This window comes from Triplophysa dalaica, chromosome 24, assembly GCF_015846415.1.
Source record: "Triplophysa dalaica isolate WHDGS20190420 chromosome 24, ASM1584641v1, whole genome shotgun sequence".
Lineage (NCBI taxonomy): Eukaryota > Metazoa > Chordata > Actinopteri > Cypriniformes > Nemacheilidae > Triplophysa > Triplophysa dalaica.
In genome coordinates, this window is record NC_079565.1 from 7,030,161 (window position 1) to 7,043,631 (window position 13,471).

Below are 13,471 nucleotides of genomic sequence, written 5' to 3' on the forward strand. Positions count from 1 at the left end.
ATATATTATATATGTGTATGCATATGTTTATTGACATAAACATAAAATAAACATTTTATCTATGTTACTATTCTTGATTACCTTTATTCTGACATGTAACGTGAACCGGAAGCAGTTTGGTTCTCCGTTAATTCAACGCTGGTACAAAGCGAACTTGCTAATTCATACAAAATCACGATTCTCTTTTTATTTAGCTTTTATCGAATATGACAAGGTAAGTTGATGATTTATTTTATTGTATCTTCTTGATCACCAGTGACGGATCAAGTTTGATCGTTTAAACAAGTGCAGGCCATTAGAACAGCTTGCTCTTGATGTTTAATCAGATCAGTATTTATACTTATTTAACCCAGAGACTCTCTATCATCACTTTTCGTATTAGGGATAGATGTTGCATAGGCGGCCGTTCATAACTGTCATGCTTGCGTTATTCCATTCATCTAAATGGAAAGCAAATGGTGAGTGTTTTTAAATATGATGGGCTGCTCTTGATTTATTGGGCTGTGGCGTCTGTGCTCAGTGCACATGGATTGTGCGTTTTTGTATTATTTATCTTTAGACTGAAGATAATACTAAAGTAAAAATACGACAACGTCATGTGGTCCACCTCTGCAGTCCAAAAAGTGGTTAAAGTTTAAGCTTTCTTACACTGTTTGGAAAGAATCATTTTGCAATAACAATGCTTTTTTGTTACTACTTTTCAAATGTCTTTATATATAAATATTATTGTTTATTATTGTGGCCCACATCCACACTACTTAAAAAACAGAAAATGGCTTATTTAAACAATAATTTAGTATTAAATAACAATGTAATATAATGTAATGTAAATGATTAATATAATTTTAAGATTTATCAAATATGATTTGTTATATTTTTGTTTCTATCTTTTGACCATTAGATTTGCCTTAAAGGGACAGTTCACTCAAAATGAAAAAATTCTGTCATCATTTAATCACCCTCCAGTTTTTCAAATCCTTATGAATTTCTTTGTTCTGATGAACACAGAAATATATTTGGAAGAATGCTTGTAAACAAACAGTTCTTGGGCCATTGGCTACCACAGTAGGCAAAATGATGGTAGTCTAAAGTGCCCCAGAACCGTTTGCTTTAATACATTTTTCAAAATATCTTCTTTTGTTTAACAAAGACATTCGTAAAGCAGCTTCTATGGTTGTCAATGGTGGCCAAGAAGTTTTTGGTTACAAGCAAAATACGGTATGTGTGCAAAGTATGCAAGTAAAATATAGATCCTGTTCCAGGATGGGAACACACAGTGCAACTACGTAGTAAGGAATTATGTTGCCATTACAATCCCGTGTCTGTTGAATTCCAACAACCCTCAGGAGTGACATAAATTGAACCAATAGCGATGTGTAAGACTGAGAGAATTACAAGATTTATGAACATTGGGAAGTAGGTCAGATTGCTGATTTGACAATTGTCTCTCTTCTGTCTTTGCAGTGCTCAATGAGGTCTCACGTCAGCGATGGCTGTAGTGTCGTGGAAGGAGATCTTTCTTCTCACTGGACTGGTGGTGGGATGCTACTGGAACAGCTTGTTCTGTGGTTTCGTGTTCGATGATGTCTCGGCCATCTTGGACAACAAAGACCTTCGTCCCACAACGCCTCTGAAGAACCTCTTCCTCAATGACTTCTGGGGCACACCCATGTCAGAGGTGAAGTTTTTCAAAGTTATTGTTCATGCAGTTCTGTGTCATCATCAGACCGTAAAAAAACATAAAGGGGTATTAAACGGCTGTTTTATGAAATTTTTATTGTTATTTTGACAATTCATTCTACATTTTGGCATGAGTAATTTCTTACAGGAACAGTTCCATCCTAAAGTGAATGTCCTCGCATAATTTACTCATCCTCATGTCATCCAATATGTAAATGATTTTCTATCTTTAGTATGTTTTTGGAACTCCATTTTAAGACCTACAACATATTTTTTATATAAAAAGCCTTTTGTTCAGCTGAAAAAAGAAAGTTATATACATGTGAGAGCAGAGGAAGGTATGACTTCTGGTAATTGTGTTTGAATTGTAAAACGTTGTCTTGCATACTCCCATCTTTGTCCTTTACGTGTATGCTTGTATTTAACATACCCTTGTCTTATTTTTCAGGAGAGGAGCCATAAGTCCTACCGACCGCTTACTGTTCTCACCTTCCGCCTCAATTACCTGTTCAGTGAGCTAAGCTCCTCATCCTACCACCTTCTGAATGTGGGTCTTCACGTCGTGGTGTGTGTCTTCTTCCTTCACTTCTGTCGCTTGCTCCTGGACCGAAACACCAGCCTCATAGCAGCTCTTTTGTTTGCCGTTCACCCCATCCACACAGAGGCTGTAAGTGAAAGTCGTGCTTTCATATATGGGTCATTCCTACTATTCGGTGCCTTTTCAGAGTAGTAACGTTCCATATAAAATGGTCAACTTTCCATGATTTTATCGTTTCAATTGAAGGAGGGCTTATTTAAATGCAAGTACAATATACTGGTACAGCTCAGGATATTATGGTGTACTCGATTTTGGTTCGAGTTTTTTTTTTATATGTGACCAAGGCCAAATGTCACCCCTGTTACAGGACATTCTCATCTCTTTTTTTAAGTGTTTAGAATTAATAGTTAATGTAATGTTTACATTTATGAAGGCTAAAATGTCCCTTACTTTACCTTGCACCTGTATATCAATAGAGTATTACTAAACAAGGATTATCTAAAAAAGGCCATGTTATGTTTTTTGCTACATTGTAATTTTAATGAAATTTTATTTAGTATAAAAAGGGACTTTAATGTACTTTAGTCCCATTTTCTAGTCTCTTCAATTTGATACCCAGAAAAACATGTATAATATATGTTGATGTTACTTAATATGAAAAACTACACTGAACAGGGTGGACAAATGAGACAAAAGGCTGGAAACAATGTTACAGATTGGACAATAACAGGAGATGAGCTTTTATGCTAAACTCAGCCATTTCTACTAATATGGTGAACAACAGGCTAGCACATGATGACCTCGCAGGAAGATATTTATGTTTATTAACACTATACCTCACGATCACAAAAATATAGTTTTCTTTAAAAAAATAAGCATAAAAAGAGTCTATTTTTTGCCCACAATTAAGACATGTCTTACTTTATCTTCTTGTTTTGAAAATGAACCTAAGCTTTAGGCAGTTATTTTTCTTTTTTGTTTACGACAAAATAGTTTTGTGGTGCTCTGTTGCGAATCACTAAGTAGGACTAAAGTAACACACGACTACAAGAGATTACTTCTTTAAGAATTTATTTAATGTAACTAAATACAACAGTGAAATTCTTGATAAGTGACATGGATTAACCTGCGTTGCTTTAGGGTTGATCTATGATCATTAAAGGATTGCCCCTTGCAAATTTCAAACTAGCAAATATTTGACTGTCAGCCCAAATTTTTAACCCCTAGGCTAAACCTATAAAATGTGTTTGAAACTAATAAACTTTACAAAATCACTACTAGACCTCATACTTTCTGAGATATAGTTGCGACAACTTCCTCATGTTAGAATTTGTCTCTTTTCTTTTATTGCCCGAGCTGTTTCCTAGTCTCAAGGAACAAACAGTCTATGTACCTGTGTGAGCAACAGGAATGAAGTGGAAACAGTATTTCCAAATGCCGCCTCATGGTGGCAGTAATGCATAGAGCTTCATGTCCCAGTGTGCACCACATGTAAACAGTAAAACATTACCATGGGAACACTCTTTGAAACAAGCCCTTTCATTTCAGCAAATATTTGTTTGGTATTTGTAATGTTGTCTATCCTTTTAGGCAAGATATTGCTTGTTTAAAGTTTATGAAGTTAAAAGATTAACTGTGTTGATCATGTATAGTGCTACACGATCTGTTTGGACAACATTCTAGTAGTTTGTCATCTATGTTTACGGTTTGGCTTGTCAATGGACTGTTTTTATTGCTATCTTCGTGGATTAGATACACATTAGATGCAACGTTTTTTTCTAATAGTCATATAGCAATTTGTTTCCTACAATCTAATATTTTTAGCTTGCAAATACGTGCTCATTCTTTAACATTAATGTTTTCTATTTTTTTATAATAATGAATTAAAATTATGAGTAGGATGTTTGTTAGATGATTTTCTTTCACTGTAGGGTTATAGGAATAGTTACCCAGAAATGAACGTTCTGTCATCGTCTACTTCAAGTTGTTTGAAACCTGTTTAAATTAAGATTTTCTGTTCAACACAAAAGAAGATATTTGGAAGAATGTGAGAAACCAAACAGTTCTGGGGCACCATTGACTACCACGGTAGCTTATTTTCTTACTATGGTAGTCAATAGTGCCCCAGAACTGTTTGGTTTCTTTCTTCAATCTATCTGTTGTGTTCAACAGAACAATGATATTTAAACAGATTTGGAAAAACTTGAGTACTGTGAGCAAATGATGAATCTTCATTTTTGGGTGAATTGTCCCTTTAAGCAGTAGAATGAGCCTTAGCTCAAACATTTTGAACATCATGAGAAATGCATAATGTCGTATAACAGTTGTATGTAAAATACGTAATTCCCGATACGTAACTGCTTACAGTCTCTAGCAAAAGTTCTCACAGGTGGGTAAATACTTTCTTCTTTACAGGTGTGATTGATTGCTTAAAACTGGTTCCTCCTGCACCTGTCTGTCACATGACTCTAGTCTTAAAATTATGGTATAAACTTTCCAATCCCAACCGTGAGGGTATAATCTCAAGCACTGCTGTAGCAACATGCTTAAAAGAAGAAATCAATCAAAGATGTTTGACATTTATTGACAGTACTTACGATCATGCAAATTAAGTTTATTTAAAAACCACATGTCACAAAAGATGAATAGGGTCATAGTTCTCAATTTTGGATAAAAGTGTCTATAAATGTGTTTGTGTGGATGTGACGTGTTTAATAATGTTTATTCACGCCTTTTGCTGAAAGGTGACAGGTGTCGTCGGCAGGGCCGAGTTGCTGTCCTCCATCTTCTTGTTGGCAGCTTTCCTGGCATACACCAAATCAAAAGGCGCCGACCACTCCATCGGTAAGATTTGTCACCTCCGCCTTTCAAAACAGCCGTGTAATGCAATGCATGTATATATTCACACCGCGACCAGTTCATCCCTGGGACACGGCGTGCTAGCTGCGACTTGCCTTCCATTCAAAGGCTCCCCACCCAGAAATCTGGAGTACACAGCTCTGCTTTCACAGATCTATCAAACTGGCGTTTGTTGATTCTGACTTGACACATTCTTACCACAAATATTATATTGCGGCTGTCAACACCCGCTGTGATTTTTTTTTAACAGATTCGTAATCCCCTCCTAATATCTTTATTCTTGCTTTGTCCCCGACGTGATGACAAATGATTATTTTCACAATTTATATATAAGCCCTTCCATTTCAACGTGTGAATCAAAGTACAAAGTGTGAATCTAAAAAAATAAAAGTGCTGCAAAAGGTTATGCCAAATAAAAATATTTTTTTAAGAATTGTTCAGTCAAATCTTTCTTGCATTTTTATAGTTTTTAGATTATTTTACCACTACAGAAAACGATCAGAAAGGTTCTTTATCGAGCAATAATGACAAATAATATTCTTCTATGGCATTGTGTTGGTCCATTATTTGTACGAAGGGAGGAAAAATTGGCGCTGGGGTGTCTGAATTTTCTTTAACTTGTAATAGTTAAGAAAATAACGAATAAATGTAATTTTTACATCATATGCTGTATAAGCTCCTCTAGATATGATTGTTGCTTGCCAGGACAAGCTTTACTGTTTCATAGCATTGAAAAAATGGCAGCGTGCAGCAGAATTTTCAAGAAAATGTGCTCGTAAATTGGATAGGGTTGTTAATCTTATGTGGGCTTGAAGGACATTGCAAAGTCTTATTATCTGCCATTTGTCTGTAACGAAGTAATAGAAAACTGCAGACTGTAAATCAAGTTAAGAGAAATAGTTCACCTTCAAAATGAAAATTCTGTCATTATTTACGCCGCCTTGTCATTTCAAACCTGTTTGACTTTTTCTTAGGCAGAACACAAAACAAGATATTTTGAAAAATGTTGGTCACAGAAAACTGTTGGTCCTCATTGACTTGGATTGGTTTTGTGTCCATACAATAGAAGTCAATAGGGAATAGAAATCACCGATATTTTTTGTTTTGCAGAAGAAAGAAATCAAACAGGTTTTAAATGACAAAACTGTGAGGAAATGATGACAGAATTTCCATTTTGAAGGTGAACTATACCTTAAAGGGATTTTTAGGCGTAGCTTATTAAGAGGCATCATGTCAGATCCCACCAAGGGCGCCAATTTTGGGGTCACTTCGAACCTGCTTTTTGTTCCTTGTGTATTATGGGCTGTAAGCATCATTAATATATCTGGTGGCATTAATATACCAATCTCTCCAGCCTCTCATGGGCGTCATTTCCTTTAAATGCACTCTCACTTTTGTGTTGATTATTGCCATCATGCAAAGGCTTGTGGGACAGCATTCCAGTCACCCTGTAAAGGTGATCATAAGGGTCAGCAATTTAACATCATGATGTATGCTTTTACTAATCTGTTTTTTTAACAGATATTTTAATAATGCGTTTAAGTAAAAAAAAGTGTGGTCAAGGTATTTTCTGTTATAGTAGCTTACTAGCTCCGTATTGAGTTTACATAACCAGTTCTGCTCCTTTTTCAAACATCTCATGTGTAACTGATGTTTTGTGGGATTATTGTGTCTAAGAAAAGTATTGTCAGTGTAAAGTGTAGTGGATTTCTCTGTATCTATAGTCTCAAACTAATTTAACATAAACATTTGCTTTCAGTGTGGACTCCCATCATCGTAACGGTGTTCCTGGTTGCAGTTGCCACGCTATGCAAAGAGCAAGGCATTACTGTGATTGGGATATGCTGTATTTACGAAGTGTTCGTCGCCCAAGGGGTAAGAGTCGCGTTTGTTTACAGGCCCTTTTCACATGACGTCACTCATCTTCCGTTCTGCCGCGAAGCAGTGTAGCGTTACTTCCGCTTGCGCCTCAGATACGGCTAGATGATGTACAACATCTCGCAGTCAAATTTTCGCTTACAACAAGATCAAAGCTAGATAAAAGATACAAATTCTTCGTCGAACACTACCTGTTTGATTATGGAGGGTTTTGTTTTCTTTTTGTGTTAGCGAAGGTTCTAGGATAAGTACTTGAATACGTGTTCTGTCGTTTTTTTTCACTGTTGTTAAATTCCAGCGCGACGGCAAAACGTAAGTTCTTCTTCTTGGATGTTGCGAGACGGATGTTATGATACACTGCTTTGCTAAAAGGCGGAGGTTAAGTTACGTTATTGTGAAAAGGGCGTATTATCATGAATCAATGATCTTTTTAATAATTCAATAAGATGGTCTTCGGATCAGAGTCGTATTTGTACCAAAGTACAAAAAGACAACAATATTGCCTTTAGGGGAAGTCATAAAACATGGCGCTCTTTTTGATATTGGAAGCGCTTTTTTCTTGGCAGAAAAGAAACTGCTGTCCAGATGGAAAGTTTGAACTCGTCCTCATGGGACAGCCTTGTGAGACCGCTCCAGACATATTTGTACACTTTTGTCAGTTGGTGGCACTGGCCTGATGATTTAAGGTCGATAGGAAAATCAGCCAAAACAAATAACATCCCTACCTGGAGATACTTAACCGGGGAAGCAGTTGAAAGAATTGAGCAAATAAATTGAGTTTAAGGCATCAGTGGGAACAATTTCCTATGTCTTATTGACCCGCTGAAAAACATATTGTTTTTATAAGGCCCTAAATTTTATCTGATTGTGAGAAAGGGCCAGTTTAGGAAAAAGAGAGGCCAAGAGTACACTAAAAGACACGCTGCTTAACCTTTTATGTTTTTAAAAGCATAGTTCATCCAAAAATGGAAGTTCTGTCATTATTTATATCTTCTCGTGTCGTTCCAAAACCGTAACTTTCTTCTGTGAAACACAAGGAGAAATGTTGAGGAGAATACTGATGCGGCGCAATAAAAGCGAATCGAGACATCTCCTAACATGTGTTAAAGGTCATGCAGGTTGGATGGGCATATTTTCCATTTTTATAATAATAACAATTATTTATAATTGATAATAAAAACAAATCAAGAAATGTATCTCTTTACAACATTCTTCTCACCTATGTTTTTCCTACCTTTTGACCAAAAACGAACTGGAAACCCTTCCTCCATGTGTGTCAACATGCTCGGACACAATAGAACATGCAATGGAAACTTTTATCCTTCATATTTTTGGTGTTTTATTGCTTTAAGTGTGAACATGAACACTGATGGATTAACATCGAAGCGAGAACCGACAGGTTTCTTATCTGATAGTGTATTCAGCGGATTGTGTCTGAGAACGCAAAAAAAACAAAAGTAAGACATAACCGTTTTGTAATTGACAGTTAAGTAAATAACTTTAGGGCAACATCTCTCATTTCTAACAGCATCGACGTGAAACAAAACAGCTAAGTCTCCTAGTTTTCGAAACCACAAGTCTTACCAGATGTGAAAACACACTATACCGTTTAAAACGGCAGGGATTCAAAAATTAAAATGTTTTGACGCGCTGACATTAGTTAGATGTTGTGCAGTGCACATTGCGTGTTACAGTCGGTGGGAAGGCATTGATCCCTTGAAAGGTTTTGTTTAAGGCTGCCACACTTTATAACGTTATTATCCTTTACAAGCATCGTATTAGCATCTATGTTTATATTTGATTTTGAATAAAATTTGATCCTCTCCACGACCTGCCCTTGCCCTACAGAGCCAGCATGTTTAGTTGATATGTGTATAGGTGGGCGACAGGCTCTTTTGACAAGCCACCTTGCCCTTTGAATTATGCAATTAAATTTTACATAATAGACTCTGGCATAATCCTTTTATGTAAGGGAGCTGCTGAAAGGAAATGAATTTAAGCAGCTGTTGTTTCCGAAAAGAACTCGAGGTCTGTGGCTCTTTGCCTTGGACAAAGCGTCACTCGGTTCACCCTTCAACTATGCCTGTAATTCAAGCCATATGCATGAATAGCACATTAATGTTCCTCTATACGCATAGCTTAATTAATTACTTTTATCAGCATAAGCTGTCATGAGCGCAGAGTTGGTCATTTGTTATGTTATGATGATCGGACGTGTACGCTGTGGAGGTAATGTGCGTGTGAAAATCTTGTTGCAGCGATCTGTAGGAAGGCTCTTATCTCCTGGCCTAGTGTTTAACACATGTGCTCCAGACTCGTAGGCCTGCGGTACTCAAGGGTTCAGAATCCAGCTTCACTGTCGTGTCCCAGTTGTCTCAATCATTTGCTGTTGTCTAGGAACTTGGTCTAAATTTTTTAAATGTTATGTTATTATGTATAATTATGATATAGTATGTTGTGTAGTAATAAAATGTATTAAATATTTTAGTAGATACTGTATATTACAACAAGTCATCATAAGCTTGTATTTTATTAACATTAGTTTATGCATAAGCTAACAGGAACTTATTAACTTATATAAACGTACTTATTTACTAATACATGTTACTATTGGTGAACTATGACCATTTGTTTTTGTATTAACTAAAATGAACAAAGATTAATAAATAATAACTATTTTGCTCACTGTTAGTTCATAGATTAGCTAATGCTAATGCAATTTAGTTTTTACAAAATCAGAAGACTTTTTCGATAGTGATAGTAATGATGACAATATTTGGTGCTTCAAATACCCATGTGATGTTTCTCCTAAAGTTTTCTAGCCTTCTTTATGTTTAATGCATGATTTAGTCAGGAAAGTGCCATTGTTGGGAAGTGTCCTTTGTTGCCTAGACCAGTGGTTCTCAAACTTTTTATTTATTTATATATATCTAAATTTATTAAATTATTTTTATGCATCTTTGTATAGTCCTAATTTCATATAAAAAACTATTATCATAATTTATTGATTTTCATAATTTATTTCTAAATGTCAGTTTCTCTCCCTGCAGGACCCCTGCAGTACCCCTGGGGGTAAGCGTACCCCCATTTGAGAACCACTGGCCTAGACGACACTGTGATCCTTAACGGTCACGACATTAAAATACGCAATTCCTTGCATTTCAGTATTTATTCTTTTATTATTTTGTATGTAATGTATACTGTGTACTTACAGTTATTAATTTAATGAAGCATCTTTTATAAAATTTTATCACGGCAGTGTAGCGTCACTTAACGCCCTCTCGTGGTGAGTTGTGGGTAAAATCAGCCTTTAAGTGTCCTTCACACTTCGAATTTTCACCGGAAACAGTAGACTATCCGGGTACTTCGAGAGAACTCATTTCAACATACCATGATTTTGGACATCGAAAACTATTAAGAACGGATAGTATGCAAATTGGGACGCAATAACTGTCACATACATAACCCACATTTGCAAACTTTTTTTTTTAAATCGAAAATTCTTGCATAGACTGACATTTTTCTGATGTTTAGTTGATGTAATGTTTAGTTAACATTGAGCGTTTGTATGTCACCTAACAAATGCAAAATGTCGATAATGCCGGAGTTGCCCATTTAGTAATGGTAACAAATGCAACCATATTTGTTCAATTTTTCAACCAAAAAAGTCATTTTTAAAGAATTAAAAATGATTACTTTTCATATTTATTCCCTTCTCTGTTCATTTAGTTCACGCTTCCCATGCTAATAGACACCATACTTCAGGTGTTAAGAGGAAAAGGTGGTTTCCCCTACGCTGTCCTCCAGACTCTTCTGAAGCTCATTGTCCTGATCATCAGTACACTTCTGGTGGTCATCATCAGGGTGCAAGTCATTCAGTCTCAGCTGCCAGTGTTTACAAGGTAAGATCACTCTTAAACCTCTATACATGAATAAAATATTATTACAATACTATAAAATATTATATTATAGCGTAATTTAATATTTCAGATGTTATATATCAGGGAAAGCTCATCTCCTCAGCTGAGCACGTTTTAAAGCAATTTTACACAAACCAAAATATTAACATAAGCAGCTTGTTGCATTCTTGCTTTAAACTGATTTATTGGTACAAGCTTGGATTCAAATTGAAAATAGTTTCGATGCAAGAGCCAAACTAGCATCTATGCCAATGGGACATTATGACAAACACACACAAAAATGCAGTGTCGTATTATGGGAAAATAGTTTCTAATCTTACAAATGTTGACTGTCAGTCTGCTTATAAAAACATCCAAACCGTTCGCTTGATAAATGTGAGTATCAGTTGATCTGGATTCTGGATCCACCCTCATCAGAGGCACTGTCAAGGGGCTTATTTCTTCGGGATGAACTCCATCCTCCCTTACACAGAAAAATCTCATTGAATCTTTGTACATAAAAGACATCCTACCGTTCTCTGATCATCACCTGTGATGTTGATTGGATCACAGAAAAAAATCCTGTTGGATTTGTCACGGAAGCGATCGCTAATCCCCCAGACATAATCCATGACTGTCTCCAGCCGCCTGCGCCATCGCAGAGCTCTCTAGAGACATAATATGCTGGATTAACATACTTTCTGAATATATATAGTCTGTTGTTTATTTTGAGATAATGTTGGAATGTCCCAGCTAAAACAAAAATATTCTTTATCAAAGAGATAAAATTTATGACAATGTGCAACGCGTTTTATTGGGTTTTTAATTCTCGAGTTTGGCTCCCTCATGCTTCAAACGTCCCAAAACACACCCCTCGGTGGAAGCCAAGCGATAAACTTGAGTTTGTGTACATTTGAAACTACGTAAATATTTTTCCTTTGGAAAATAAGCGTTTAACTCGACACAAGAGTGAGTGTTTGTGTGGCGAGTGTTCGTGGTAAAGACTGAAAGCTGTAAGTAAGATTTTAGTGTTTTGAGGGGACATCAACTGGACAACAGTGCACTATTGATGCTTTAAATTTTCATTTCACATTTTAATGGTGTTTATCGTTCATTGACCTTCCACCATGTCCTTGTGGGGTAAAAACGAAGTAAGAATTTCATTATTCATATTCATGGTATATATGACCATTTAAATCTTGAACTAGCAGGGCAGAGGTCATGGGTTCCCAAGAGACACGCTTTGATAAAATGTGTGTCTTAAATACACTCAGAGATGCTTGGGATAATAGCGTCTGCCAATTAAAAAAATGAAAACGTAACCAGTTAATGTTTTTCCTCAGATTTAACTGAATCAGGATGTTTTCATTTCCTGTTAATGGACATCAAAGTCAAATTTATTTATGAGGCACTTTAAAATACAAAGTACAGCACATAGCACAGATTGCTGCATGCTACGATAAAGAAACAACACGGCCATTCCAAACCCACATGACTTTCTTTCCTCTGCAGAACACCAAAGAAGATATTTTGAAGACTGTTGGTAACCAAACAACATTGACCCCCATTGAATTCCATATATGGACACACAAAGCCACGGAGACATTTCTTAAAATATCTCAGTCTTAGATGTTTCACTTTAAATTGTTTAAAAAATAATGAAATACAAATGTAAGGGTGGTTCTGCTGCAGTGGTTCTGGAACGCCGAAACGTTAAAAGCAAGATGGTATAAAACTGTTTATTTCTTGTCAATTTCAACGACGGAAATAAGCGCAGTGATTATAGCTATATATGTGGGAGAGCTTTGCTATAACATGACTATATTGCATTTCAATACGGAGCGTTTAAATATTAACATTAAACCAACACTAGTCTGCAGATTTGAAAGTATTAATAACAGACTTAAATCGATGTTACATGTAATATGGTTACAAAGTCAATGCTTAAAATTGTAAATAATACAACTAACAGTTTCCAAATGTATGTGATATTACCTGAGATGATAGAAAAGAGAGAAAGCATATAAGAAGAATTAGAGTCAGAGAAGGAGAGCCAGAGCTCCTGGAGAGAAGCTTCCAGCGAGGAGACGAGAGAAAGAGCCCAGAGCTTATCTTGAATTTCCTTTATATCCTTTCCTTGAGTAGGTGACTAAACTAACACGATACATCCAAATCAGGGCCACCTTTTACCCCTCTGTACTTGACCCACAATAAACAAACATCTGGGACCAAAGTGGTTGATCACCATGCTGAGAGTTGACCCCTGTGATCTTTAGAAGATCAAATGGTGTCTTTCTGGAAAAAAAGGGGGTTGTTGTACCACAATAAATTCCTACATATTTCCAACCCTACACAAATGAGACCATTTATTTATTTAGAGGTACAATAATCTGGTTTCGGATTCGTTTGATGAAAATATTTACAGATTCCAAGATAGGGAAACCTACAATGGACCACAGCTTGAAGACGTTGATAAAAAGTTAGAATGTCATGGGCTATCTTACGATCTTACGGTGGGCTGACGTGACAGACGTGTGTTTCAGTTCGAAGATGAGTTCAAAAGTAAACCCAGGTGCCAATCCATCTCTGTTTAATACAGTAAAGAATGCATGGACAC

The 13,471-nt window shown here is 36.2% G+C and overlaps 1 protein-coding gene across 1 annotated transcript in view; it reads left to right on the top strand.

Annotated features, from left to right (window-relative positions):
* Positions 1 to 63: 63 nt before the first annotated feature.
* tmtc3 (transmembrane O-mannosyltransferase targeting cadherins 3) overlaps positions 64 to 13,471 on the top strand; it is a 30,189-nt gene continuing 16,781 nt past the window's right edge. The window contains exons 1-6 of the mRNA XM_056740034.1: positions 64 to 214; positions 1,465 to 1,678; positions 2,129 to 2,347; positions 4,963 to 5,062; positions 6,837 to 6,952; positions 10,685 to 10,857. Coding sequence (XP_056596012.1) covers positions 1,490 to 1,678; positions 2,129 to 2,347; positions 4,963 to 5,062; positions 6,837 to 6,952; positions 10,685 to 10,857 — 797 coding nt within the window. The 5' untranslated portion in view covers positions 64 to 214; positions 1,465 to 1,489. The remainder of the gene's footprint in view (positions 215 to 1,464; positions 1,679 to 2,128; positions 2,348 to 4,962; positions 5,063 to 6,836; positions 6,953 to 10,684; positions 10,858 to 13,471) is intronic.